At 50.3% G+C, this 23,869-nt stretch overlaps 1 protein-coding gene across 1 annotated transcript; it reads left to right on the top strand.

Moving 5' to 3' along the window:
* Nucleotides 1–2,011: 2,011 nt before the first annotated feature.
* On the top strand, nt 2,012–18,981 carry LOC103775209 (probable palmitoyltransferase ZDHHC1; the record flags this gene model as incomplete). The annotated part of the gene is made up of 9 exons (XM_008942653.1): nt 2,012–2,187; nt 3,295–3,396; nt 4,610–4,734; nt 4,944–5,102; nt 8,409–8,521; nt 16,746–16,831; nt 17,351–17,444; nt 18,032–18,140; nt 18,710–18,981. Coding segments are annotated over 9 exons (1,236 nt in total), but the record flags the coding sequence as incomplete, so codon positions are not given.
* Between the last annotated feature and the right edge of the window lie 4,888 nt (nt 18,982–23,869).

The following is a 23,869-nucleotide window of genomic DNA, read 5'->3' as shown; positions in this document are numbered from 1 at the left end:
GCTCAGGGGAGACCTTCTGGCCCCCGATGACTCCCTGAAAGGAGGTTGGAGTGAGGTGGGTGTTGGTCTCTTCTACCACATAACCAGGGTTAGGATGAGAGGCAATGGGCTGAAGTTGCACCAGGGGAGGTTTCAGCTGGATATGAGGTAGAATTTGCTTCCTGGCAGAGTGGTGAGGCCTTGGCCCAGGCTGCCCAGGAAGGTGCTGGAGTCCCCATCCCTGGAGGGGTTCGAAACACTTGTGGAGATGGCAGTTAGGGACATGATTTAGTGGTTCTGGTAGTGTTGGGTTGATGGTTGGACTTGATCTTAGAGGTCTTTCCCAACCTTAATGATCCTATGATTTTATAATTCAAGATATTTGTGTATCCCAAATTAATAAAACACTAACATCTCTTCTGTGCCCAGTGCAGCTCCCTTCCCGTTGTGGTACACCAGCCACCAGCTCTCCAGTCAGCTACACCTCTCAAAGGCCTCTCTTTTTTCCTTATGCACTGCTCTGTTTTCCACAGACCTCAGCATGACCTGTGACAAGCACATGTGGGTGTCTGACAGATAAACCAGAGGGTTCATTTTGGCACGTGTGATCATTTAGCTGCAGGAGTCAGCTCTGGAGCGCAGTGGTGCCCCAGGCAGTGCTGCTGCTTTGCATTTGGACATTCTTACCCATTTGTATATTTTTTCCAAGTATCCGCAGCTACTTCAGGTGTCTGATCAAAGTGCTGCTAAAGCATATTTGCTCTGACTTAGAAGTATGAATCCATGGAGGTAGTGTTTCAAGAAACTGTGATAAATCCTAGATGCTGTGACTTGTGTAGGAGCTTACTTTAAAGGGGTGAGCCTCTTCTGTGGGATCCTGACTAAGGAAAGCAAAGTGATAAGTACTTTTTTTTTAACTTTCTTGGAAATTTGGGGCAATCCCAAGCACAACCTCAGGCTGGGTGGAGTGTGGATTGAGAGCAGCCCTGAGAAGGACCTGGGGGTGCTGGTTGATGAAAAGCTCAACATGAGCCAACAGTGTGCGAGTGCTGCTCAGAAAGCCCCAAAGCAGCCTGGGCTGCACCCCCAGCAGCGTGGGCAGCAGGGCAGGGAGGGGATCCTGCCCCTCTGCCCCTCTCTGGGGAGACCCCCCTGCAGTGCTGGGGCAGCTCTGGAGTCCTCAGCACAGCAGAGACAGGGACCTGCTGGAGCGGGGCCAGAGGAGCCCCAGCAATGACCCGAGGGGGGAACCCCTCTGCTGGGAGCCCAGCAGGAGAGAGTTGGGCTTGGGCAGCTGCAGAGGAGAAGGCTGCAGCTGGGGAGACCTTCTGGGGGCCTGCCAGGACTTCCAGGGAGCCTACAGGAAAGATGGGGACAGACTTTTTACAAAGGCTTGTAGCGATAGGATGAGGGTTAATGGTTTCAAACTGGAAGAGGTGAGATTTAGATTGGGAATTAAGAAGAAATTTTTCACTCTGAGTGTGGCATGACCCTGGCCCAGGTTGCCCAGGGAAGCTGTGGATGCTCCATCCCTGGAGGTCTTGAAGACTAGGTTGGACAGGGCCTTGTTCAACCTGCTGTAGTTGCAGGTGTCTCTGCTCCCTGCAGGGGTGTTGGGCTGGATGGCCTTGAAAGGTCCCTTCCAACCCAAACCATTCTGTGATTCTGTGGAGTTTGGTGTGGTGAAGGGTTCTGAGCACAGCCTTAACTGACTGTTCCTTTCCAAGGAGTCTGTGTGGACTAAGAAACGTGGACCTATATCAACAGTCTGCACGTGAGGTCAGATTCAGGTAAGGAAAGGTAATTTTAAAAACTCTGTGAGGCAGAGTAGTACCTAGTAAGGAGGGTTGTTTCTGTAGATTGAGCCATCTATTTCCAGAGGATATTTGTCACAGTGCAGACATCTCCATGAATAAAGCTCAAATTAATGTGCTGCAATCACTTATATAGTGATTGCTAATTCTAAGCAATATATTTCTCATCTATGTGGGCTATTGAAATCACTCCTATGATCCTTAACTGTGTCCTTCAGTGTCCAGGAGTGTGCTTTGTCTACCATTTAGTTGTCCATCTTACTGCAGTCTCCGTTGATCCGGCGGATGCCAACGTGCGAGAAAAAAACTATCTAAGGCCTCTGGCCACCTTCAGTCGTAGCCAGCATGCACATGTCATTGAAAACCATCATTGCCATGTCTGTGATGTAGATGTGTAAGTATCTTTTCTTTTCCTTCTACTCCCCTGTCTTCTTCACCATTCTACTTCACCGTTAGACTGTGAGATCCAAATGGAGCCCCTGAAACTGCAGAGCACCAGTTAAACTTCATCCCGTGGCAGAGTTCAGTGAGTTGGGTAGGTGCCTGCTGTCCAGTTTCCGTGCGTTTCTGGGCTTTATTGACTTGCTCACTTGCTGTGTGGAGAGGACTGTGCTGTTCGGTGTGATCTGGATGTTGGTGTTTGACCTGCCAACATGTAACTTCTGTGTGCGTGCTGGTATCTGGCTAGATGCTGATTCAGCAGCAGGAAATGCTTGGAGGGCAGATGTGAAGATCAAGTTTTGTAGAACTGCTAGAGGGTTTCAAATATGCAATCAGTGATCTGTGAATTAGAAATCACACGATGCATTGAAGGGCAAATTTTGGAGTGTTTAAGGATTGTGGTCCAATGATGCATAGCAGAGACAAGGACCTGCTAGAGTGGGGCCAGAGAAGCCCCAGCAATGACCTGAGGGGGGAACCCCTCTGCTGGGAGCCCAGCAGGAGAGACCTGGGCTTGGGCAGCCTGCAGAGAAGAAGGCTCCAGCTGGGGAGACCTCCTGGGGGCCTGCCAGGAATTCAAGGGGCCTGTTAGAAAGCTGGGGACAGACTTTTGAGCAGGGCCTGTTGGGACAAGACAAAGGGGGATGGTTTGAAACTAGAAGAGGGAGATTTAGACTAGATATAAGGAAGAATTTTGCACAGGGAGGGTGGTGAGCCCCTGTCCCAGGCTGCCCCAAGAGGTGGTGGATGCCCCATCCCTGGAACCATTCCAGGTGAGGTTGGCCGGGGCTCTGAGCAACCTGCTCTAGTTGGGGATGTCCCTGCTCCCTACAGGGGGTTGGTCTGGATGACCTTGAAAGGTCCCTTCCCACCCAAACCAGTCTATGATTCTGTGGTGGCTGGTGTGGCTGATATGTTTGGGTGTTAAAGTATCCCTGATGTAGAAGTCTTTCTCAGTATTACCAGGATCTCTACGGCAGCATCCCCCTGGATTTGTGTCACTGGAAAGTCATGGTAGTGAGCTGGTGTCACCACGCTAACACCACCCTCTCTTTGGCAGGAGTGCGAAGTCAAAGCACTGTGGAACTTGCAACAAGTGTGTGTGTGGCTTTGATCACCACTGCAAATGGCTCAACAACTGCGTGGGAGAGAGGAATTACTGGTAAGAGCCTGACATTGTGACAGGAGCACAAAACTGCGTCAGTAATGCCGCCCCTTCTCTTCCCAACATTCGCCTGCATCTCACTCCAGGCTGTACTCAGCCACACAGAACCACTTTTCTTTCAGATCCTGGCTGAATAAAATCAGTCATCAGAAAACTAGGTGGAAAATGCAAGTGTGACTATGGCATTCAAATCACCAGGGGCAAAACTCCTACGCTTAGAATTTTGTAGCTGAGTAGCCAGTATCTGGAGTGGGTCTACAAGAAAGCTGGGGAAGGACATTTTGCAAGGGTTTGTAGTGACAAGACGAAGGGCAATGGGTTCAATCTGGAAGAGGGAAGGTTTAGATTAGAAATGAGGAATAAACTCTTGACCATGAGGGTGGTGAGACACTGGTTGCCCAAGGTAGTTGTGGATACTCCATCACTGTGTGTTCTCAAGACCAGGTTGGACAAGGCCTTGTTCAACCTGCTCTAGTGGGAGGTGTCCGTGCCCATGGCAGGGTGTTGGAAATAAATGATCTTTAAGGTCCCTTCCAACCTAAACCAGTCTGTGATTCCATGATTCTATGATCTACAAGTTAAAACAGAGAAAATAAGCTTAGTATCTGATGTCAGTAAAAGCTTCTTGGATGTTAGCTGGGTGTCCTTAATGCTTCTGGGAGCTGGAGTGGGAACAGAACCGTGATGGTGCTTTTCCTGTGTCTGAAACAACCTGCATCCAGATCCATTCCCTACAACACTTCTCAGTTGGCAGGAGTTAGAGCAGCATATAGGCACCCCTTATCTGTGCCAGCTTCAGGAGAAAGAATGAGGAGGTTATCACTGGTTACTGCTTCTCAATTTACTAAATTTACTTCACTAAAACCACATGGCAAGCAAGGAGTTGTTACTGCTGGGTGCCACGTTACATTACCTTCATATTTGGTGCAGGGAGCTCTTTGTCTTAGATCTAGGTGACTGTTTTGTAAGCACAGTTGCTCTAAACAGCCACAGTTTAGTCCCTCAGAATAACAAATCAGAAGCAAGACTGTCCACCAGTATCTATAAGAAGTGTAAGAAATTTGGGATAGGTGTCTACATCACCAGTATCTATCAGAAGTGTAAGAAAATTGGGATAGGTGTCTACATCTCCATCTTTATTCGAGGCTGGGGTGTTGGAAAGGACGTGTGATGTTACTGAAGCTGCTCAGACTTCTCACCTTCTCGGCAGGCTCTTTCTGAACAGCGTGCTCTCTGCCATTCTGGGCCTTGGGCTTCTGCTCCTTGTCGCTTGCTACATCTTCGTGGAGTTCTTCATTGACCCCGGGATGCTTCGCTCCGACCAGCACTTTGAAGGTACTAGCAGGGCTTCAGCTGAGCATCCTGTGAGCCAGCCAGCATGCCCCAGATGGATTCTGGGGGCTCTCCCACGAGGAGGAGCTCCATGCCCTACTCCTCTAGTTTTCTGTATCTGTGAGAGTATCTCTGCTCAATAATTTCCAGCTGTTAAGTTTATTAATTTCATACCTGGACAATCTTCTTACCTCCATCTTGTTGTTTTACAGCTCTCAGGAACCACACAGACCGCTGGTTTGTGTTTCTTCCTGCAGCCCCTGTTGAGACTCAGGCACCTGCCATTTTGGTCACGGCTGGGATTTTTATTCTTCTGAGCCTAATGACCGTGATCCTGCTGGGCCACCTCCTGACCTTTCACATCTATCTCAGTAGGTGTTTTGTTCCTGTCACCTGCATCCCCATTTCGTTTTCTTCTTAGCCTCTTCTACTCATGCTGCACTCACTGTGTGTTCACCTGTGTCACAAAGACACCCACGTTGTGCAAGTTTGCCGTTGAAAGGGTAGAAAATTTGGGTTTACTTCTGTTTTTCCCTCAGCACCGCATTGGCTTACCAGTGCATGTGCAATTCGGAGCTTGCGTTGGGCCTCTGCACTCCAGTGTCTAAGCTGTGCTCTCCTGGAACTGAAAGCAGACAGGAGAACAGCAAAGAAGCCAGCTGGGATGAACTGGTTGATCCAGCTCAGTACCAGTGACCAGCAGACTCAGACTGGCCCTGCATATGGGCTGTCGTGGGTCTCTTCACTGTGCTCCCCAGGGCTTCCATGGTGTGAGAGAGCCTCTTCTCCCTTACCCTCGAGAAACATGGATGGTGTTCATCTAAATTTCTAATAGGAGACCTGATGTCCAGGGGCAGTGATGCCAAAACTAGGGAAGAAGGGTTGTGGTGCAAGAGAAATGAGGACGGCGGTCAGAGAGGACCCTTGGCTGGATTTTTAGGTTGTCAGTAAACAGCGACACAGATGCCAACACAAACTAGGTCAGCAGAAACCAGTGCAGCTCCAGAAGCAAAGCAGCTGCACTGCTCAAGCGTAGCGTTGGATGGGTGAGTGTTCCTCAGCTGGGTTTAACACCTGAGGGCCACGTTTTCCTTTTACAGCCTCCTTGAACCTGGCTTAAATTGGGTCACTCAGTGATTTTGCTTTCTTGGTGGAATTGGAAGTTGACTTTGCCGGGTTCATGGCGATGCCTGGAGATTTCAAAGGTCGGTCTAGCACTGCAGAAAGACTAAAAGCTTAACAAAGCTGGGATCGCTCCAGGAAGGGTTCTTCTGGGTGAAGAAGGAAGGATTCAGTTTAGTGGTGAGCAGTATTTATCCTGTCTTTGTGTGCAGCTTCCACAAGAGGGTGCTCCCTCCTTGGGATAAAGATTTGTCCAACGTGTCTGTGTTACTAGTTTTGCTGAGTTTGGGGATTTTTTTGTTGCTGTTGCCTTGGGGTGACTTTTTTTCCTCTTCCAGAATAAATTCTGAGACAAATTAACTTTTCTTTCTAGCCAAATTTTAAATCTTTTTGACTTACGTGGAAACAGAATTGAATTCTAGTTAATTTTTGTTAACATTTTATTACATTAAAATCTTAAAAACCTTAGAGAAACTGGTTCCAGCTCTGCAGAATTCTGCTGTGTAAGTCCTTGATGTCACCATATGGAAGCCTAAATTGTGTGTTCCATATGAGTATGCATCACACTTACAGAGATACATAAGGTATATCTGGTTTAAATTCCTTTTATTTCATACCTGCCAACAGTCTCATCTGAATGCTTTAAGGTAGACAGTGTTGGAATGAATTTCCTAACCTCTTTTGGGAATAGAAATACAGTTTAGCAATTATAACTACAGTTTGTATTTCTTCATAAAGCTTTTTTAAAGAAAAATAATTATAGTAAGAAAATAAATAGTAAGAAAACTAAATAGCTCTATTAAAACATTGTAAAAGTTACACTGTTCAGAATTCAGAAACCAACAAACTCTACCTTAAAAATGCTTTAAACCCCTTTGTTTATGAAGCAATAGTCTGTTCCTCAGCTGAAGGATGAGGTACTGTTCTAGGAGCATTTTCCAGCACCCTGCACTGTCCCCATTAAGTGCATTCACTAATCACTTGGCTGCAGACTCACACTCATTTTTATGCTCTGTTTTCATGGCCAAATGGATCTTGAATTGTTATTTCTCCATAAGGTCATTGCTTTGACAGGAGGGGCTTCTCCTAAGCTTTCTCCATTCCCTGTGAAGTTTTCCCATGTTTAGGGCATGGCTTTGAGAGGTGAGATTCCACTGGCTTAAATGTCTTCAGGCAGAGGAAGGGTTTTAGTCTGGAGGTCCCACATCCAAGGCATCTGCTGTAATTCCTGTGCTTCTGTAATAAGGAAAACTCAACACCAGGCTGTGCACTAATTATGTTCACCATCCATTTCTGGGGTTTGTGCTCTGAAAAAAAATGTACTGTAACAGAGTCGTTTGAGTTTTGGATCCTTGTAACATTTTGGGTCTCATGAAGAAATGTAGCAGCTCAGAAATGTCCTGTGCTTTTGGTCATTCGTGGAAGCAGATGTGTTTGTGTGTGGGAGTCCTTAAGAGCACATAAACTCAGGCACATGTAAATTCTGGGCACATCTATGTGGCACAAGGCAAGTGGTGCATTTAGTGCTCCCTGTTTTCATAGAATTCTGGAATGCTTTGGGTGGGAAGGGACCTTTCAAGGCCATCCAGTGCAGCTCCCCTCCAGGGAGCAGGGACATCTGCAATGAGAGCAGGTTGCTCAGAGTCCTGTCAAGCCTGACCTTGAATGCCTCCAGGGATGAGGTATCAACCACCTCTCTGGGCAGCCTGGGACAGGGGCTCACCACCTTCATAGTGAAGAACTTCCTCCTAATGTCTAATCTAAATGTCCACTCCTCTAGTTTAAAACCACTGCCCCTCATCCTATCGCCACACACCCTTATAAACAGTCCTTCCCCAGCTTTCTGACAGGACCCTTCAGATACTGACAGGCCCCCAGAAGGTCTCCCCAGCTGGAGCCTTCTCCTCTGCAGCTGCCCAAGCCCAACTCTCTCCTGCTGGGCTCCCAGCAGAGGGGTTCCCCCCTCGGGTCATTGCTGGGGCTCCTCTGGCCCTGCTCCAGCAGGTCCCTGTCTCTGCTGTGCTGAGGACTCCAGAGCTGCCCCAGCACTGCAGGGGGGTCTCCCCAGAGCAGGGCAGAGGGGCAGGATCCCCTCCCTCAATCTGGCCACACTGGACTTAAAGTCCACCTTACAGACTTTCAGTGTCTCAATCTCCCCCATGGGATACACTAACCTGCTGAATTTCTTTTCTCCATCTATCTTCACACACCTTCTGACTACACACTGAGCTCTCTGCAGGGTACAGATCTTACCCTTCTCGGGTGTGAAGAATGGATTTGCTCTGAAAGAAGCTGAACAAATTCTTGCAGTATAGGAAATTACCACCATGTATCTGAAGCTTTAGAAGAATAGTGAGACTATGAGAAAGTGTTGTGACAATGATAATAATAAAGGATATAGTAAGATGCACAGTGCAAAGGTTCTTTTGGCTTCAAGTATCACTCTTTCTGTGTTTATAGTTACTATTTGATTGTGTAGTTATCCAGACTGTTTGGGTAGGTGTGGTTGGGGAGCAGCCTTCCCTGCACTGACAGCTCTCTCTCTTTCCTCCCAGTGTGGAACAAACTGACTACATATGAGTACATCCTGCAGCAGCGTCCCCACCAAGAGGTGAAAGAGGCAGACAGGCAACTGGAATCTTGTCCCTCACAAGCAAGACCCAGTCAGGTACTTCCAGTCCATTTCTCCAAACCAGCCTCGCTTGTCCATGGCATCAAGTTTGTTTCTCTTTTGCAAGCTCCAGATTTTAGAGGCAGTTGCTAAAGATAAGGCTTCAGAGGTTCTTTGGTGGAGCTGAGTTGGATGTGAGAGTGTAAAGCCTGTCGTTTGATGAGCACTTCAGTGAATAATCAAGTCCTGCTTTCAAAGGAATTCATCCCACCCATACTCTTCATCCACCGCTTGTTTTGGGCCCTGCACTGTCTCTTCTGCCAGCACAGCTGTTTGTTGCAGTCACGCAGTGAACAGGGCGGGGGAACTCAGCTGGGCAAGAATAAACTTTAAAAATAATAGCTGAGCTCGTGTTTAGCTGGCCCAGCTCCCTCCCGTTTGGTTCAGCAAGCAGGCACAAAAGTGCCTGTGTCAGCATGATGGAGCAGGAAGGGTCCTGGCACTGGACCGGACAGGACACTCCTCACAAGTGCTGTCCCCAGGGCTCAGTACTGGGGCCTGTTCTGTTTCATCTCTTTATCAATGAGCTGGTCAAGGGGATCCAGGGCACCCTCAGAAAGTTTGTGGATTATATGAAGCTGGACGGGAGTGTGGACAAGTTTGTGGGTAGAAAGCTCTTCAGAATGACCTGGCCAGACTGGATCAAAGAACTGAGGCCACTGGGATGAGGTTCACTGGGATGAAGGCCAGGCGCTGGGTTCTGCAGGTGGGTCACAACCACCCCCTGCAATGCTCCAGGCTTGGGGATGAGTGGCTGGAAAGTGTCCAGTGGAAAAGGACCTGGGAGGGGTTGGTGGACAGCTGACTGGAGATGAGCCAGTGTGTGCCCAGGTGGCCAAGAAGGCCACCAGCATCCTGGCTTGGACCAGCACTGGTATGGCCAGCAGGACCAGGGCAGGGATTGTCAAATCCTGGGGTCAGTTTTGGGCCCCTCACTCCCCAAAGGACCTTGGGGGCTGGAGCATGGCCAGAGAAGGGCAACGAAGGGGAGGGTCTAGAGCCCACATATGGTGAAGAGCAGCTGAGGGACCTGGGGGTGCTGAGCCTGGAGCAAAGGAGGCTCAGAGGAGACCTTCTGGCTCTGCACAGCTCCCTGACAGGAGGCTGGAGCCAGGTGGGGGTCGGGCTCTTCTCTCAAGGAACAAGGGATAGGACAAGAAGAAGCGGCCTCAAGTTGCCCCAGGGGAGGTTTAGGTTGGACATGAGGAAAAATGTTTTACACACAAGGGTTGTCAAGTCTTGACTCAGGCAAGAGGTGGAGTCTCCATTCCTAGAGGGGTTTAAAAGTCAGGTAGGTGTGGTGTTGAGGGACATGGTTTAGTGGTGGTCTTGACAGTGTTAGGTTAATGGTTGGACTCAATGATCTCAGAGGTCTTTTCCAACCAAAATGATTCTATGATCTGTTTGGGTGGCAGTGCACATCTGGGTGGCTGCTGTGGGCAGTGTCACAGGTCACAGCTGACAGGGAGACAGGCTCTAGGGCTGAAGAAACTGGGACTAAGCATCAAGCAGCTCATTATACCAGTTTCATCACCTGGAAAGGGCAGAGGACACCAGTCGTGTTCAGAAATGACCCAGATAGCTGCTTTTCTTTGAATTGAGTCTACACAGTGACGAGGGCACTTGTGGTGACCATGGTACAAATTCTACAAGCTCTTTGATGCTCTTATGCTCCACAGTGGTGTATATATTCCACTATGAATTGAAAGCTCCAGTGTCATTTATTTTGCTTTATCTCTGGCGTTGCTCAAAATTTGACTGGATGAATTCTGTACTGGTTTTCACAGGGGGTTGGACAAGAAACTTCCAGGAATTCTTCGTAGTCTAAATTATTCTGCCATCCCATGTAACTCTAGATTTATGCAAGTAAGTTACCTATTGCACCACCAGTTTTATATTTAATAAGAAATTAATTAAATCCAAGATTTAATTAATCTTGGAGATAGATAATAGAGATGCTGGGATATCCATGGGCTCATTCTTATTTTTTTTCCTATGAAAGCGAAGGGGTGAGTGAGCTAATTCCTCTTCTGTATAATATGGAGACCCCCAGCTTTTCAGATATTTTTTTGTTGGCTTGGAAAAGTTGAACTTTCACTTTAAACAGAGGTTTCCATAGCAACAAAAATATTTGGCACTTTGTCTCATAGAAGCGTTGCTTACCATGAAAATTAAAACAATAATAAAGCATTAGCTCTAATCACTTCCTAGTTACTGAATTTTGATTGATGCTGTAACTATAGCTGAGCAGGGGTGAGCTCTGTGTGGGTGCACGTTTGGGATGTAGCCATTCAGTGATGTTCTCCTGTCTGTGCTGGTGCTTATCAAGAAGACGGGTGAATAGTTCAAAGCAGCAAGCCTGGAAGAAGCAGGGTGAGAAGGAGCTGTGTGCTTCAGGGCTGCAGTCAGTACCCTGGGGAACAAGACAGGCTGGATGATGCCCAGTAACTTTGTTAAGAAAGATGTTAACCCACCAGATTTTCCTTGTTTCTTACATAGCAACCAGAGATAAACACAAACAAACAGATTGGAGTAGGAGTCCACCAAGTGACTTGCCTTTTGTAAGGTGTGTTGACTGCAGCCTTCTTTAGCTTGAACACAGAAATCCTTTGTAATTGATCCAAGATGCTGTGAGCATAAAATGGAAATCATCCTCTTCCCGCTTTTGTGTTAACCGGCCATTCATTTTAGGGAGCAAGAGGAGACCCAGATTTCCCCTTTAATCCTTGGGTTTGAGCCTTATTCAAACTCGGGTGTTGGTTTTGGCTTCAGTTTTCCATGTTTGCCTGTGGCTGAGTCTTCAGCTGTGTTCAGGTTAAAGGATTCTTGTTCAGGTTAAAGGATTCTTCTGTGTCTGTGAAATCCCTCTAAGAGCATGCACAAAGTAAAAGCTCTAATTTTACACACTCAGGTGGCTCAGATGTCACAAAAGATGCTGTATATGTCCTACTGCTTTGCCTTTACCTCTGCCACTGTACCCAAAATAGCCCCTGCAAATAACAGGTTTTTTCTATAAGTGGTTGCATAGCAGTCTGAGGAAATACAAACTAAACCAAAAACATTTGGTGTTTTAGTTATGTTTTAATGCATAGTTGCTTTCATAGTAAGGCCAGCTGGGGTGTGATTTTTTTCACATTCATAAAGCTTTGAACTTGCTTTAGATACTGATTCAGGTTGGTGAGATTTGGTTTTAAGTGATAAATGTGGATTTTATTCAGCTGATCTCACATTTGCAGTATTGCTTCTCTCTTCCAATGCCTGGTTCAAATGAATCTCGTCTTCACTCTCAGCCCCAACACTTGCAACAGACTCAGTTTTCCTGGAACAAGAACCACTTTTTCCTGACCAGCTCTGACAAGGCAACGCTTCATGGCACTGCCTGTCGCTGGAGCGGGTGGTGGGAGCAGCTGCAGTGGGCAAGGGAGCTGAATTCGTCCTGAAGTTGTAACCATGAAACTTGAGGTGGACACAGCTGGTCTGTCTGGACCAGCGGGGCTGTCTGTGGCCTTTGACATGGTCCCCCCACAACATCCTTCTCTCTGAAGTGGAGAGGTATAGGTTTGGTGGGTGGACTGTTTGGAGGATAAGGAGTTGGCTGTGATGTGGCATCCAGAGGGTAGTGGTCAATGGCTCATTGTCCAGATGGAGACTGGAAACATATGATATCCCTCAGGGGTCCATACTGGGACCAGTGCTGTTCAGTATCTTCATCAATGACAGAGACAGTGGGATCGAGGCACAATCAGCAGGTTTGCAGGTGACACCAAGCTAAGTGGTGGGGTTGACACACCTGAGGGGCAGGATCCATCCAGAGGCACCTGGACAAGCTGGAGAAGTGGGCCTGCGTGATCCTGTTTGGGTTCAGCCAGGGCAAGTGCAAGGTCCTGCCCCTGGGTTGGGGTGAACCCCAGTGTCAGCACAGGCTGGGGGTGAAGGACTGGAGAGCAACCATGGGGAGAAGGACCTGGGGGTGCTGGGGGTGCAGAGCTGGCCAGGAGCTGGTCTGGGGAGACCCCCCTGCAGTGCTGGGGCAGCTCTGGAGTCCTCAGCACAGCAGAGACAGGGACCTGCTGGAGCAGGGCCAGAGGAGCCCCAGCAATGACCCGAGGGGGGAACCCCTCTGCTGGGAGCCCAGCAGGAGAGAGTTGGGCTGGGGCAGCTGCAGAGGAGAAGGCTCCAGATGGGGAGACCTTCTGGGGGCCTGTCAGTATCTGAAGGGGCCTGTCAGAAAGGTAGGGACAGACTTTTTGCAGGGCCTGTTGGCACAGGACAGTGGGCGATGGTTTTAAACTACAAGAGACATGATCTGGACTAGATATAAGGAACAATTTTGTACAGGGAGGGTGGTGAGCCCCTGGCCCAGGTTGCCCAGAGAGGTGGTGGATGCCCCATCCCTGGAACCATTCCAGGTGAGGTTGGCCGGGGCTCTGAGCAACCTGCTCTAGTTGGGGATGTCCCTGCTCCCTGCAGGGGGGTTGGCCTGGATGGCCTTGAAAGGTCTCTTCCCACCCAAACCAGTCTGTTATTTGATCATTCCACCTCTAGAGGAGGTCTGAGCTGACCAGGACTTGCAGTGTGGTGGGGCGGTCTGTCAGCTGAGCAGCCTGTTGTCAGCAGGAGCAGGAGCTGAATCCCAGCCCCAGTTGCAGAGGGTGGCTTTGTGTTGCTGCTGCAGCTGAAGGACACTGGGATGTGGGAGCAGAGGGAGCCTGGACCCTGCGCTGTGGTGGTAGATCCTGTCACACAGGATGAATATGGTGTTTTCTACTCATCCAATCTTTTTCCAGTTGCTTCTGCTAGTCAGCTCTAATGATTTCCTTGGTTTTATGTGGCTGCTTTGGTTGTACATAATTTATAGAAGGCTAAAATGGATTTTAAAAAGCGCTTTTATCTCCTGCTTGGGTAGTTGTTCATTATATTCTCAAGATGTATCATCTATTAATCTCCTTTGAAAGGCCAGTGCTGCTGTCCTGTCCATATGCTGAAGACACGTGACTGTTCTTCAGTGATACTGCACAGCATTAGGAGGATGTCTCCTGCTGCACCTCCTTCCAGGCCTGCCTGCCCCTGCAAAGCCCTGCATCTCCTCACCCCTGCTCTTTCAGACACACCAGATTGTGTCTGCTTGCCCTCAGCTGTGACTCAGGTGCAGGAGGCTTGAATGTAAACACAAAGCATGTGGTCCCCAAGGAGACTGGAAGAAACATTTATGTACATTTGGTGTTCACTTGATGATCAGCATTGATGTGACTTGAATTACACATCCTATTGGAAATACATGTGCTCGATTTCTGCAGATTATTAATCCTGCATTTGGATAATCTCAGCCTGGAATAGCCCCAAAGAGCATAATTCTCAAATCAGAAAGTTCTAATGTTTGTGATGGCTTCAAATTTGATGTTACTATCAAATTATTGGTGGGTTGAGGTCAGCTGTATGAGGTTTAACGAGGCCAGGCGCTGGGTTCTGCAGGTGGGTCACAGCCGCCCCCTGCAATGCTCCAGGCTTGGTGATGAGTGGCTGGAAAGTGTCCAGTGGAAAAGGACCTGGGAGGGGTTGGTGGACAGCTGACTGGAGATGAGCCAGTGTGTGCCCAGGTGGCCAAGAAGGCCACCACAGCATCCTGGCTTGGACCAGCACTGATGTGGCCAGCAGCAGTAGGGAAGTGATGGTGCCCCTGGACTGGGCACTGGGGAGGCCACAGCTTGAGCACTGGGGTCAGGTTTGGGCACCACAGGATAAGAAAGACCCTGAGGGGCTGGTCCAGAAAAGGGCAGTGAAGCTGGTGAGGGCTCTGGGGAACATGGCTTGTGAGGAGTGGCTGAGGGACCTGGGGGTGTTTAGTCTGAAGAAGTGGAGGCTCAGGGGAGACCTTCTGGCTCTTGACAACTCCTTGAAAGGAGGCTGGAGTGAGGTGGGGGTTGGTCTCTTCTACCACATAACCAGCAACAGGACAAGAGGCAATGGGCTGAAGTTGTGCCAGGGGAGGTTTCAACTGGATATTAGGAAGAATTTCTTACCTGGAAGAGTGGTGAAGCCTTGGCCCAGGCTGCCCAGGGAGGTGCTGGAGTCCCCATCCCTGGAGGGGTTCAAAACACTTGTGCACATGGCAGTAGAGGACGTGGTTTAGTGGTCCTGGTAATATTGGGTTGATGGTTGGACTTGATGATCTTAAATGTCTTTTCCAAGCTTAGTGATTGTAGGATTCTACCACCTATAAAACAGCTGCAAATTCCTCTCCACCTCTTTTTTTTTTTTTTTCCCCTTTACATGGCAAACTGAACTCAGCGTGTTACAAAAGGCATCAAATCTCAAGTCTTTCCAGCTTGGCAACTCTCTTATCTAGCAATCAGATGAGTACCAAGACTGCAGACATCATTCCCAAGCTGTTCAAAAGCAACTAGTGACTTCGGAAGTATCTCTTCTGGCGGTGAAGAAAGCTGGCTGAAGTTGATCAGACCAGTCCACTGGTTCTGACACTGCCCAGCTGGGGATGTTGGGAAACAGTGGGGGAGGAGTCATAGTGCCCAGTACCCTCTCCCAGCTCTTGGCAATATGTGCTAGGGGCTCCTGGAGGACAGAGCTTCAAACAGTTCTGGATTTGTTGGTTTCTCACACAAACTTTTCTCATTTCTTCTTGAGTCCATGTAACATTTAGCACCTGCAGGATCCTGTGGCAGCCAGTGCTACAGCTTCTTTCCATGCTGTGCCAAAAAGGCAGCCATTTTCCCTTTCTTTTTGCCTTTTCATTCCCATCATCTGAAGTGATTTCTTGGCTGGCACTGAATGTGCAGCCCCATGAATTCTTCTCTGGTTCAGAGACGGTTGCTTTGTATGTAAAGCTCATGCTGCTTTTCCCACATGCATCACTTTGCACCCACCAATATTGATTTTCCTCTGCCATTTTATCACCCCATCATTCAATATTGCAAGGATCTCCTGCAACTCTTCGTGGCTGCCTTTCATTTTTATTGCCCTACCCAAGGGAGCATCATCACTAGACTTCTCCTCGCTGTTCTTCTGCTCTTTTGTCCATTGTTCATGATCTTGTTGAAGTGCAGAGGCTCTGAGTCTCTCATGAACCCACTTGTGGGACATCCAGCTTTGACTTCATTTTCTCAAGGCTGCTGATCAGGCTGTTCAGGTCTTTATGAATTTGTTTAAGCTTTTTTGGAAGCCTTTTGCATTTGAATTTCTCTGTCCTTACCACCTAAAAGTTTCCTTAAAATGTAGTGGACTTGGCAGTGACAGGTTAACAGTTGGGCTTGATGACCTTAAAGGTCTTTTTCCAACCTCAACGATTCTGTGATACTATGTTTTTATGTCTTTATAGTCACTGTACACTAAAATGTTTAAGAGAAAGTTGTCTTACTAATTATACAATCGTAGAATCCTTTAGGTTGGAAAAGACCTTTAAGATCATAGAGTGCAACCATAAAAATTTATTAGGGTTAATAATAAAGTTATTCAAGTTTAAGAGCAGCTGAAAAGCAGCATCAAGGTTCTCTTGAGTGTGGCTTCTCCTTTTTTACAACAGAGCTTCACACGCTGCGTCCCTTGGTACTCTGACCAGCTCAACAGTGACCGTTGGAGGGAGAGCTGGAGCCCTTTCCTGTGATTTCCACTTGGATTTAGGAAGCTTATTCGTTGAGTCTTCTTATATATTTAGGAAAGTGTTAAAGTCCAGGATGGCATGACTTTGGATTCTCTAGACCTGAGGCAAGTGAGGAATATATCACTTTTAAACCCCAGCAGTTATTGGCCATACAGGATTCAGAGAAGAAAAAGAAAATACTTGATATTTTCCTTGTATGTTGTGTGCTTTCATTTTCCTCGCCCCCATTTTGAATTTAAAAGGCAGGTTTTTTGCATTCACTGCTTTGCTCCTGTGATTGAACTATGTAACTGAAGGAGGCTTTAAATGATGTTTTGAATGTGCTCCCAAGAAATGATTCATCTGGTCTCTGTAAGTGTGCTCAGATTTGAATTTGAGTCACATGAAATACTGGCTGGACTAAATGATTGAATCAGGGGCTTCTAATTGTATCAGTTGTGGTTTTCCATCTTCTTAAGCAGCAGACTCTTGCTGAGGTTCAGCTGTGGTAGTTGTGGGGAGAGAAAATGTCCAGAGGAAGCAGACATCTCTGTAGTGAAAATCCTTCTCCATTCCATGTACACGTTGGTCCGAAAATGTTAAATTCTTATTGGTTTTTTTTCCCAGGAAGCAGACTTTTTTCCAGGTAACCCTGGCTACACAGAGCCTGGTATTCAAGTAGAGGAATTCTCAACAATGTCTTCAGGAAAAGGGTGAGTGAAGTGGTAGCTGGGAGTCTCCCGACAGTGTATATGTGGAGTGGGAGATTGTCACCAAAGTCACTGACAGACCCCAAGGCTTGAGAGGATGGGAAGCACCAACATTTGAACAAAGCATGGTGAAATCTTTGAGTTTCGGGAGGGTAAGGACCTCCAGGAGTACTTGCCTCCCCTCCTCTGGGAGAATATTTCCTAGAATACCCTGGTTAGGCTGTTTTATACTAAAATTACTTCAAAGCTTCCTGATTTGTCCTGTAATTCCTATACTGAGCTCATGAGAGATCAGTCCCTGCAGCAAAGCTGATAACACAGGCAAGCACTCACGGGAAGACATCCTTGTCTCTTAATTAATCCTTGCCTGTTAACCCGTGTCCCTGGGGAAGGGAGAGGAGACCCTTCAGGTTTTGCAGGATTGGGCAGGAGAAGTCACGCTGCTGGGACGTGCAGCAAAGCAGGGACCAGAGTTAAGCCACAGCTGAGGGAATCATCCTGGTCATCTGCTCTGTGTTTCAGCTTTCCAGAGCTCTACGCCCGCAGTGATGCCACTGCCCCCGAGCAGAGCTCCTCCCCTGGCCTCCCAGCCCTCCACGCTGCCCTCCCTTCTCAGGTAAGTGGGAGACTCACATCATGGTCACACCGCTGCCTCTGCTGCTGACGGGTCACCAAGGTCCACGTCTGCACCACGCTCTAGTGGTCCAAAGTCAAGTTTTCTGCACTCTAGATATTCATCTGCCTCCATTCGGATGCTCCAGTGGCAGGGGGTGGTGCTCTCTACCTTTCCGTTGAGCTTATTAATCAAAGTCTTGCCATCTAGATGATAAGAAAAAGTCCTTTTCAACCATACAAGAGCTGTCTCTCTTGACATGTCCTGTGCTATGTGACTTTTAGGCCCATCTTCTCTTTTGGCTCTACAAATGCATTTGTACACCAGCTGTCCACGACAGCTCAGAGGTACCTACACACAGGAAATCACTGTGTGCACATCCAGTATGTGTTCATTAAATGCCTGTTCTCTGTCATTGCTGTAGAGTATCTCAGCCTTAAACTGTAAAATGTTCTTGGTCTTGGGTCATACCTAATGCTCGTTACTGAAAATGGGAAGAACTAAAGAGGTGGCAAATAAAAAGCTTTCTGTCTCGTTAACTTTGGGCTGATGAAGTGACTGCCCTTCTCTTGGGCCACTTGCTTTCACAGCGACAGAAAAAAAGAAGAAAGAAGATGCATAAATCTTCTTCCTCTGCAACAGGGAGCAGATCTAGGACATGCAGCAGACCTTGGCCCTCTTCTCCAGGCCCCCACTCAGGTGAGAGTGCAGCAGGCAGCTCCTCTGCTTCTGGGCTGGTTTTCTGGCTGCTGGCACACAGAAACGAAGTGTGACGGAAACCCAGCACGGGCAGAAAGTTAACTTGCCTAAGAAGGGAAAGTGAGTGCTTCTGAGGGCATGGGGATGCTCTGGAGTGATCAGACTTCTTCAAATCTAATGTTGTGTCAATAGAAGTGTGATTTTCTTTAGTGGGTCAGCCGTAGCAGAGTTCCTGGTCTTGCTGATGTCTTGCTGGTACTGAGGAAGAAAAACCTCTTTCAGCTTTCTTCTCCCTTTGTTTCCATCTGTAGAGTTTCCAGCCACAGCTGCTGCCACCTCATCTTCCCACAGCCTTCACCTCTTAGCACCAGCTTTCCCTCTGAGAGCTGCTGGCCTCCCCAGCAGCACCAGTCTCATCCAGGCAGCAGGACCCCCAGCTGACTGTCACTCAGAGTCCGCTGAGTCCATCGATGAGATTCCTGTGGCTCAGACTCGCCTTGGGAGCATGGCCCTTCATGGGCCTCCTCAGAATAACTCGAGCAACTCTCAACCCTCTCCCTTGCCCACAGACAGTCCCAGAGGTGACAAGAAGAAGAATCTGTATTCTGGGCACAAGGTAAAAAGGAAAAGCTGCCAGCAAGACAGACGTGTGGTACGAGACCTGGAACTTTTTTCTAAGGTCCCTGCTGTGTTTGTCAGTAGGAGCAGTGGAGAACCTCCTGTCTCCCAGCCCCGTGAGAGCACAGCCGAGCCACAGCACAGAAAATGTGCCAGCAAGCAGCACGTGGGCAGACGTGAGCCGTGCTTGAGGGACATAAGGACAGACACCACAGAGGCCTAGCGATCAGCTTTGCGAAACCATAGCCTTTGGGGACGAAGCAAGAGGTTCTCTTTCTCTCCGTTATGTTGCTGTTTGAAGATCTTGACTCCAAGGTCTTTCTCCCTGGAGGCAGCAGCGTCCCTTTACCCAGTGCTGTCCCTCTTCCAGCAGTAAAAACCCTGATGCATCCTTGCTTCTGGCTGCTGCCTCTTCCTAAGCCAGGAGTGCCCCTGAGCCCAGCTCTAGGCTCCGTGTCAAGGGGGAGAAGGCTCCCCTGACAAGGACATGCCCAGGGCTGCCCCTGGTTGGGGACCAGCAGCGTCAGTGCTCTGTAGAGGGCTGAGGGCTCAGCCCTCTACAAGCACCGTGTGCTTGCCGTCAGACCTCAGTAAGACGTTTCTTCTAGCCAACCAAAGGCAAGAAGGTGCCAAACCTGAGGCAGGCATGTTGCTAGAGAGAGAGCTCGAGTGCTTTCCAGAGGAGAAGGCTGTGCCCACCTGTCCCTCTGCAAGCAAAGAGAAGCCCACGGTCAGGGATCGTGTCTATGCTGCCTTGCCAGAGTTTCCCAAGGGCTGTCCCAGGGAGTGCTCAGCCTGGGTGGACCTCTCTCTGAGCCACACTTGTCCCAGAGACCCTTCAGCAAAGGGATGAGGCCTCACCAGGACAGAGTAGAAGGGGAGAAGAACCTCCCTCGACCTGCTGGCCACAGTCTTCTGAATGCACCCAGGAAACCATTTGCCTTTGTGGCCATGAGGGCACATGGCAAGTGCCCCTGAGCAGACCTCATGTGTTTCCTTCCCCTTTGTCCCCACAGAACCAGCATCAAAGTCATGTTGTGGAGCTCTTTAGTAGCCATGTCCACAATAAAATTTTCTATGCCCTTTCCTAAATGGTTTCCTCCTTTTTTGTGGCCATTCATTTATCTGCCTGGTTGATGGTCCACCCCACTTTTCCCTGACCTCTGGTGTCCCAGCTGGGGTGAGCACCTTAACCAGTGTAGGGATGACAGTGGTCCCCTCTCTGCAGGGCCTGGTGATGTTAGGTGGGACTGCCTCCCCTGAGGGGTAGGGGCTGGGCCACCTTCTCCAGGAGGTGTGTGACTGCAGCCTGGTTTCTGCATGGCAGCACGGGGAGCACCCCAGTGTGGAGCCCCACATGCTGCTGGGCTGTACGGGTTCTGTCCTGCCCCACAGGTTTCTCCACAGGGAACAGGAGCCAATGTGTGTGGTTGGAGGCCAACAGGATGCCCTGCAGACCCTGATTTGGGAGTTTCTCTGGGTAGGGGAGACATCCTTCTGCTGCCTTCAGCTGAGACAAGGGACATTTTCTCCCTTACATCGAGTACTAAAGGAAGCAGAAAATCAAGGCTGTAAAATGTGATGTACCTTGTCTGTGCATTGGGGCAGCTGGGTGCTGAGTGAAGAGCAGCTGGGTGCTGAGTGAAGAGCTCTCCTTCTCTGGAGAGCTCCCAAATCCAGCAGGATGTGACCCTCGGCAAACTTGCTCTGGGTGACCCTGCTGGAGCAGGGTGGTTGGACAAGATGATCTCCCGAGGTCCCTTCCAACCCCAGCATGCTGGGATTCAGTGATAATGAGCACCCAAGAGTGAAAACAGTGAGAGTGAGATGGTTTGAGCTCCTGGGAGAGCTGCTCTCTGCCCCAGATCAGGTTCCAGCATTGCAAGTGCAGATCAGAGTCTCAGCTGAGCTGCTTTGTGCTGGGAGGACTTTTTGCAGAAGCTGCTTTGCAACATGAACCTCAGGACCCTGGTGCTGTTTGTGGTATCCCATGAAGTCATGGAAGTTGTCCACAACAGCCAGCTGGCATCCACACCAGGATGGACACAGCTCCTTCCCCACCTCCGTTCAGTCCTTTTGGGACCCTAACACCAATATCCTGTGAGTTCAGCTGACAAGGGATTTTCTGCTGCCCTGGGTGAGGAAGGTCCACAGCAGACCTGTGACAGAAGGAGTCACATCAGGGTGCTGCTGCAGAGGCCAACGTGTGGGCAGGAGGGACCTGGCCACCACACCAGAGGGTCGCAGTGACCATGAGCTAAGCCCTTGCTACAGCCCAAGACCATCGGAGGGCTGGGTGATGGTGACAGCAGAAGTCCTGATGCCTTCAGCTCCCCATCGCTGCAGAAACATTGAGGTCTGGCATCCCCGAGCATCATCTCCAGCACTACATAGAAGGATTTTGCTGGGACATGAACTCTCCCATCAGCAGGACACAGTGCCCTGGCGTGCCCATTTCCACCACAAGACGCTGCAGCTCTTTGCTAGCAAGAAGGGATGTGTTTCTAGGACGATGACAGCTTTCCAGTGTCCTCTAAAATCAGAAATCACGATCCCTGGCTGCTCCCCAGGAGCTGTCCCAGGAGTTGCAGCGCCTGCTGGCAGCCCCGGCGTGGGACGTACACCCTGCCTGCTTTCACTTTTGCTCCTGCCTCGAGTTTCTTCATTTTCTCTTTGAAGTCAAGAGAACCTCCCTTTGGGAGACGATCTTTGGCGAGTCTGTTCCTGGGCTCTGCTTTGAAACATCCCGAGAGCATCTGGCAGGGCTGCCTTGGATGGCAAGCGGTGGGAAGGGAAGCTCCCGCAGGAGGGCGGAGCATTTTTCCCCCTCCTTTGTGCCCGGTGCCATGCCTCGCAGCCAGGTCCTCAGCTCGGGTGGCAGATCCCCTTGGCTCTGCACAGCCGGCACGTACACCCAGCGTGTGCACCCGGCGTGGACAGCCGCCGCTAAGCCCCGTCAGCCTTGTGGACAGGCTGTTGCTGGGGTGACCGTACACAGATTGCACAACGCCCGAAACACTTCCCTCTGTTTTGTAGCAACTTGCAGCGTTCCCGCGTAACCTCACCCCACCCCGAGCCAGCGGCTGCTTGTTCCTCGAACGGGATGGCTCCGGGGAGCCCGCGGTGCCCGGCCCCAGGGGAGGCCGGAGGCGAAGAGGGTGGAGGGGGAGCACGGAGGGTGCTCCGAGGTTGCCGAGCTGTTCCCCGGAGCAGTCGAAGCACCCCGGGGCTCTGCATGAAGGTGGGGGGATCGGCATGGGCCTGGCAGGGGCAAGCATGGCATCTAGGGTCGTGTCTTGGTGGCACTGAGTGCTGGAGTTCTGTGGCTCGTTAAGCTCCCCGGGACGGGAGACAGCCTGGGAAGGTCCTGACCTTTCCTGGAAACCATAAGAAGGGAAAAGTCCCTGGGGAGCTGAGCACCGAGTCAGGTCTGTGTTCTTCCACCACATCACAGGACCTGTGTGACCTCCTCCTCAGCTCCTGTCCATGCCATGGGCTCCAGACCAAGCCACGGCCCCCTCCCGGGCTTCCTTTTCCGGGCTGCTTGAGGAACAGCAGGACCCGGCCAAGGACCGTGCTCCATCCCAACAGGGCTGTCATGGTGACAACAAACGCACAACAAACCCTGGCCCTTAGGAACCGAAACCTGACCTGCTCAACCCGACCCCGTGGGGCAACTCGCCAAGCCCTGGCTGGGTGCCACCCGCTCGCCTGGCTCTCCTCATGTGCCACCTCTTTTCTCTTCAGGCTCTGCAGCCCCTGGGGCTGGCTGGAGCTCCAGAAGAGCTGCCGATGTGCCCAGCTCCTGCTCTGCTCCTCCTGCTGCCAGAGCTGCTGCAGGCAGGATGCTCTGGAGCTCCTCTCCAGAGCTGTTGGCTGGAAACAAAGCCAAGGACACCTGCTTCCGTGGGGAGCTGCAGGGCAAGCTAAGGATGAGGTGGTACCTTCAGCAAGGCTTAACCACCCTCCTTGATAGGGCAGCCCCTATTAGGACCCTCTCCTTGAAGCAGGGAGCAGGCGAGCAGCTCTTCCTCACCCTCTGTGAGGGGGGACAACAGCCTTAGGTTCTTGCTGGCCTGGGTGGAGGGTGGTTTAAATTCCCACTCACAGTAACCTCTGAACTCCTGCTCTTTGGAACCTGCTTTCATGTTTTGTGAAGAGTGGGAGGCACATGTATTCAGGGTCCTCCTGGTGCCACCTCTGACACAAGCCCTGGCACGCTCCTCCAGGGAGGGAGGTACAGGTAGTGACCCCAAATCAGAGGCTCACAGAGTTGGCTGGTGGTCACCTCTGGAGATTTCTGGACCCTGCTCCAAGCCAGGATCGGTATGAGCAGGTTGCTCAGGGCTTTGCACAGCAGCAGCAACCCGCACACTGGGTCCCCTCGTGCGAACAACTGCTGGTGACACCGGGGCTGGCTGGGAACCCTATGCAGGGGAGGACCAGGAGCACCAAGGTAGGAGCAAGCTCTGGGCAAACAGCTGAGGTGGGGCTTCACGTGATGTGGGTTGTGTCAGGACTCCATGGCAACCACAATATTTGGGTGCTGCTTCAGCCCACAGCACCTGCCAGGAGCCCCATGTGTGGTCAGGCTGTGGGTGAGGCTCTGGGTGGCACACAGCCGGCTGTCCCCAGGGTTACTTTGAGGGTGTCCCACCAGGCCACACAAAGGGGACATGCACTCGCTGTGGTGCCCAGCATGCCAGGATGGTTGGTGTTTGTCCCTGAGGCCTGGGCAGTGGTCTTTGGTCCATGATGTCACCCACTGGGAGGGCTGGTTCCTGGCATGCTGGCTGTGTGGGACAGGGAACAGGGCTGTCAGGGGGAGCCTGTGGTGGCAGGGTGGTGGAGAGCCCTTGGGGTGGTGGAGGGGTCTTGTGGGGTGGAGGAAAGATCTTGTGGGGTGGAGGAAAGATCTTGTGGGGTGATGGTGGGGCCTCGTGGGGTGATGGAGAGACCTTGTGAGGTGATTATGGGGTGACGCGGGGTGGTGGAGGGGCTTCGTGGGATGATGGAGCAACCTTGTGGGGTGCTGGTGGGACCTTGGGGGTGCTGGAGGCGCTCCGTAGCGTGCTGGAGGGGCCTCCCGGGCTGCCGAAGGGCGTCCCGGG

This window comes from Merops nubicus, unplaced genomic scaffold (genome assembly GCF_000691845.1).
Source record: "Merops nubicus isolate BGI_N331 unplaced genomic scaffold, ASM69184v1 scaffold18166, whole genome shotgun sequence".
Lineage (NCBI taxonomy): Eukaryota > Metazoa > Chordata > Aves > Coraciiformes > Meropidae > Merops > Merops nubicus.
Note: the sequence above shows the minus strand (reverse complement) of the source record. Positions and strands in the feature narration are given on the sequence as shown.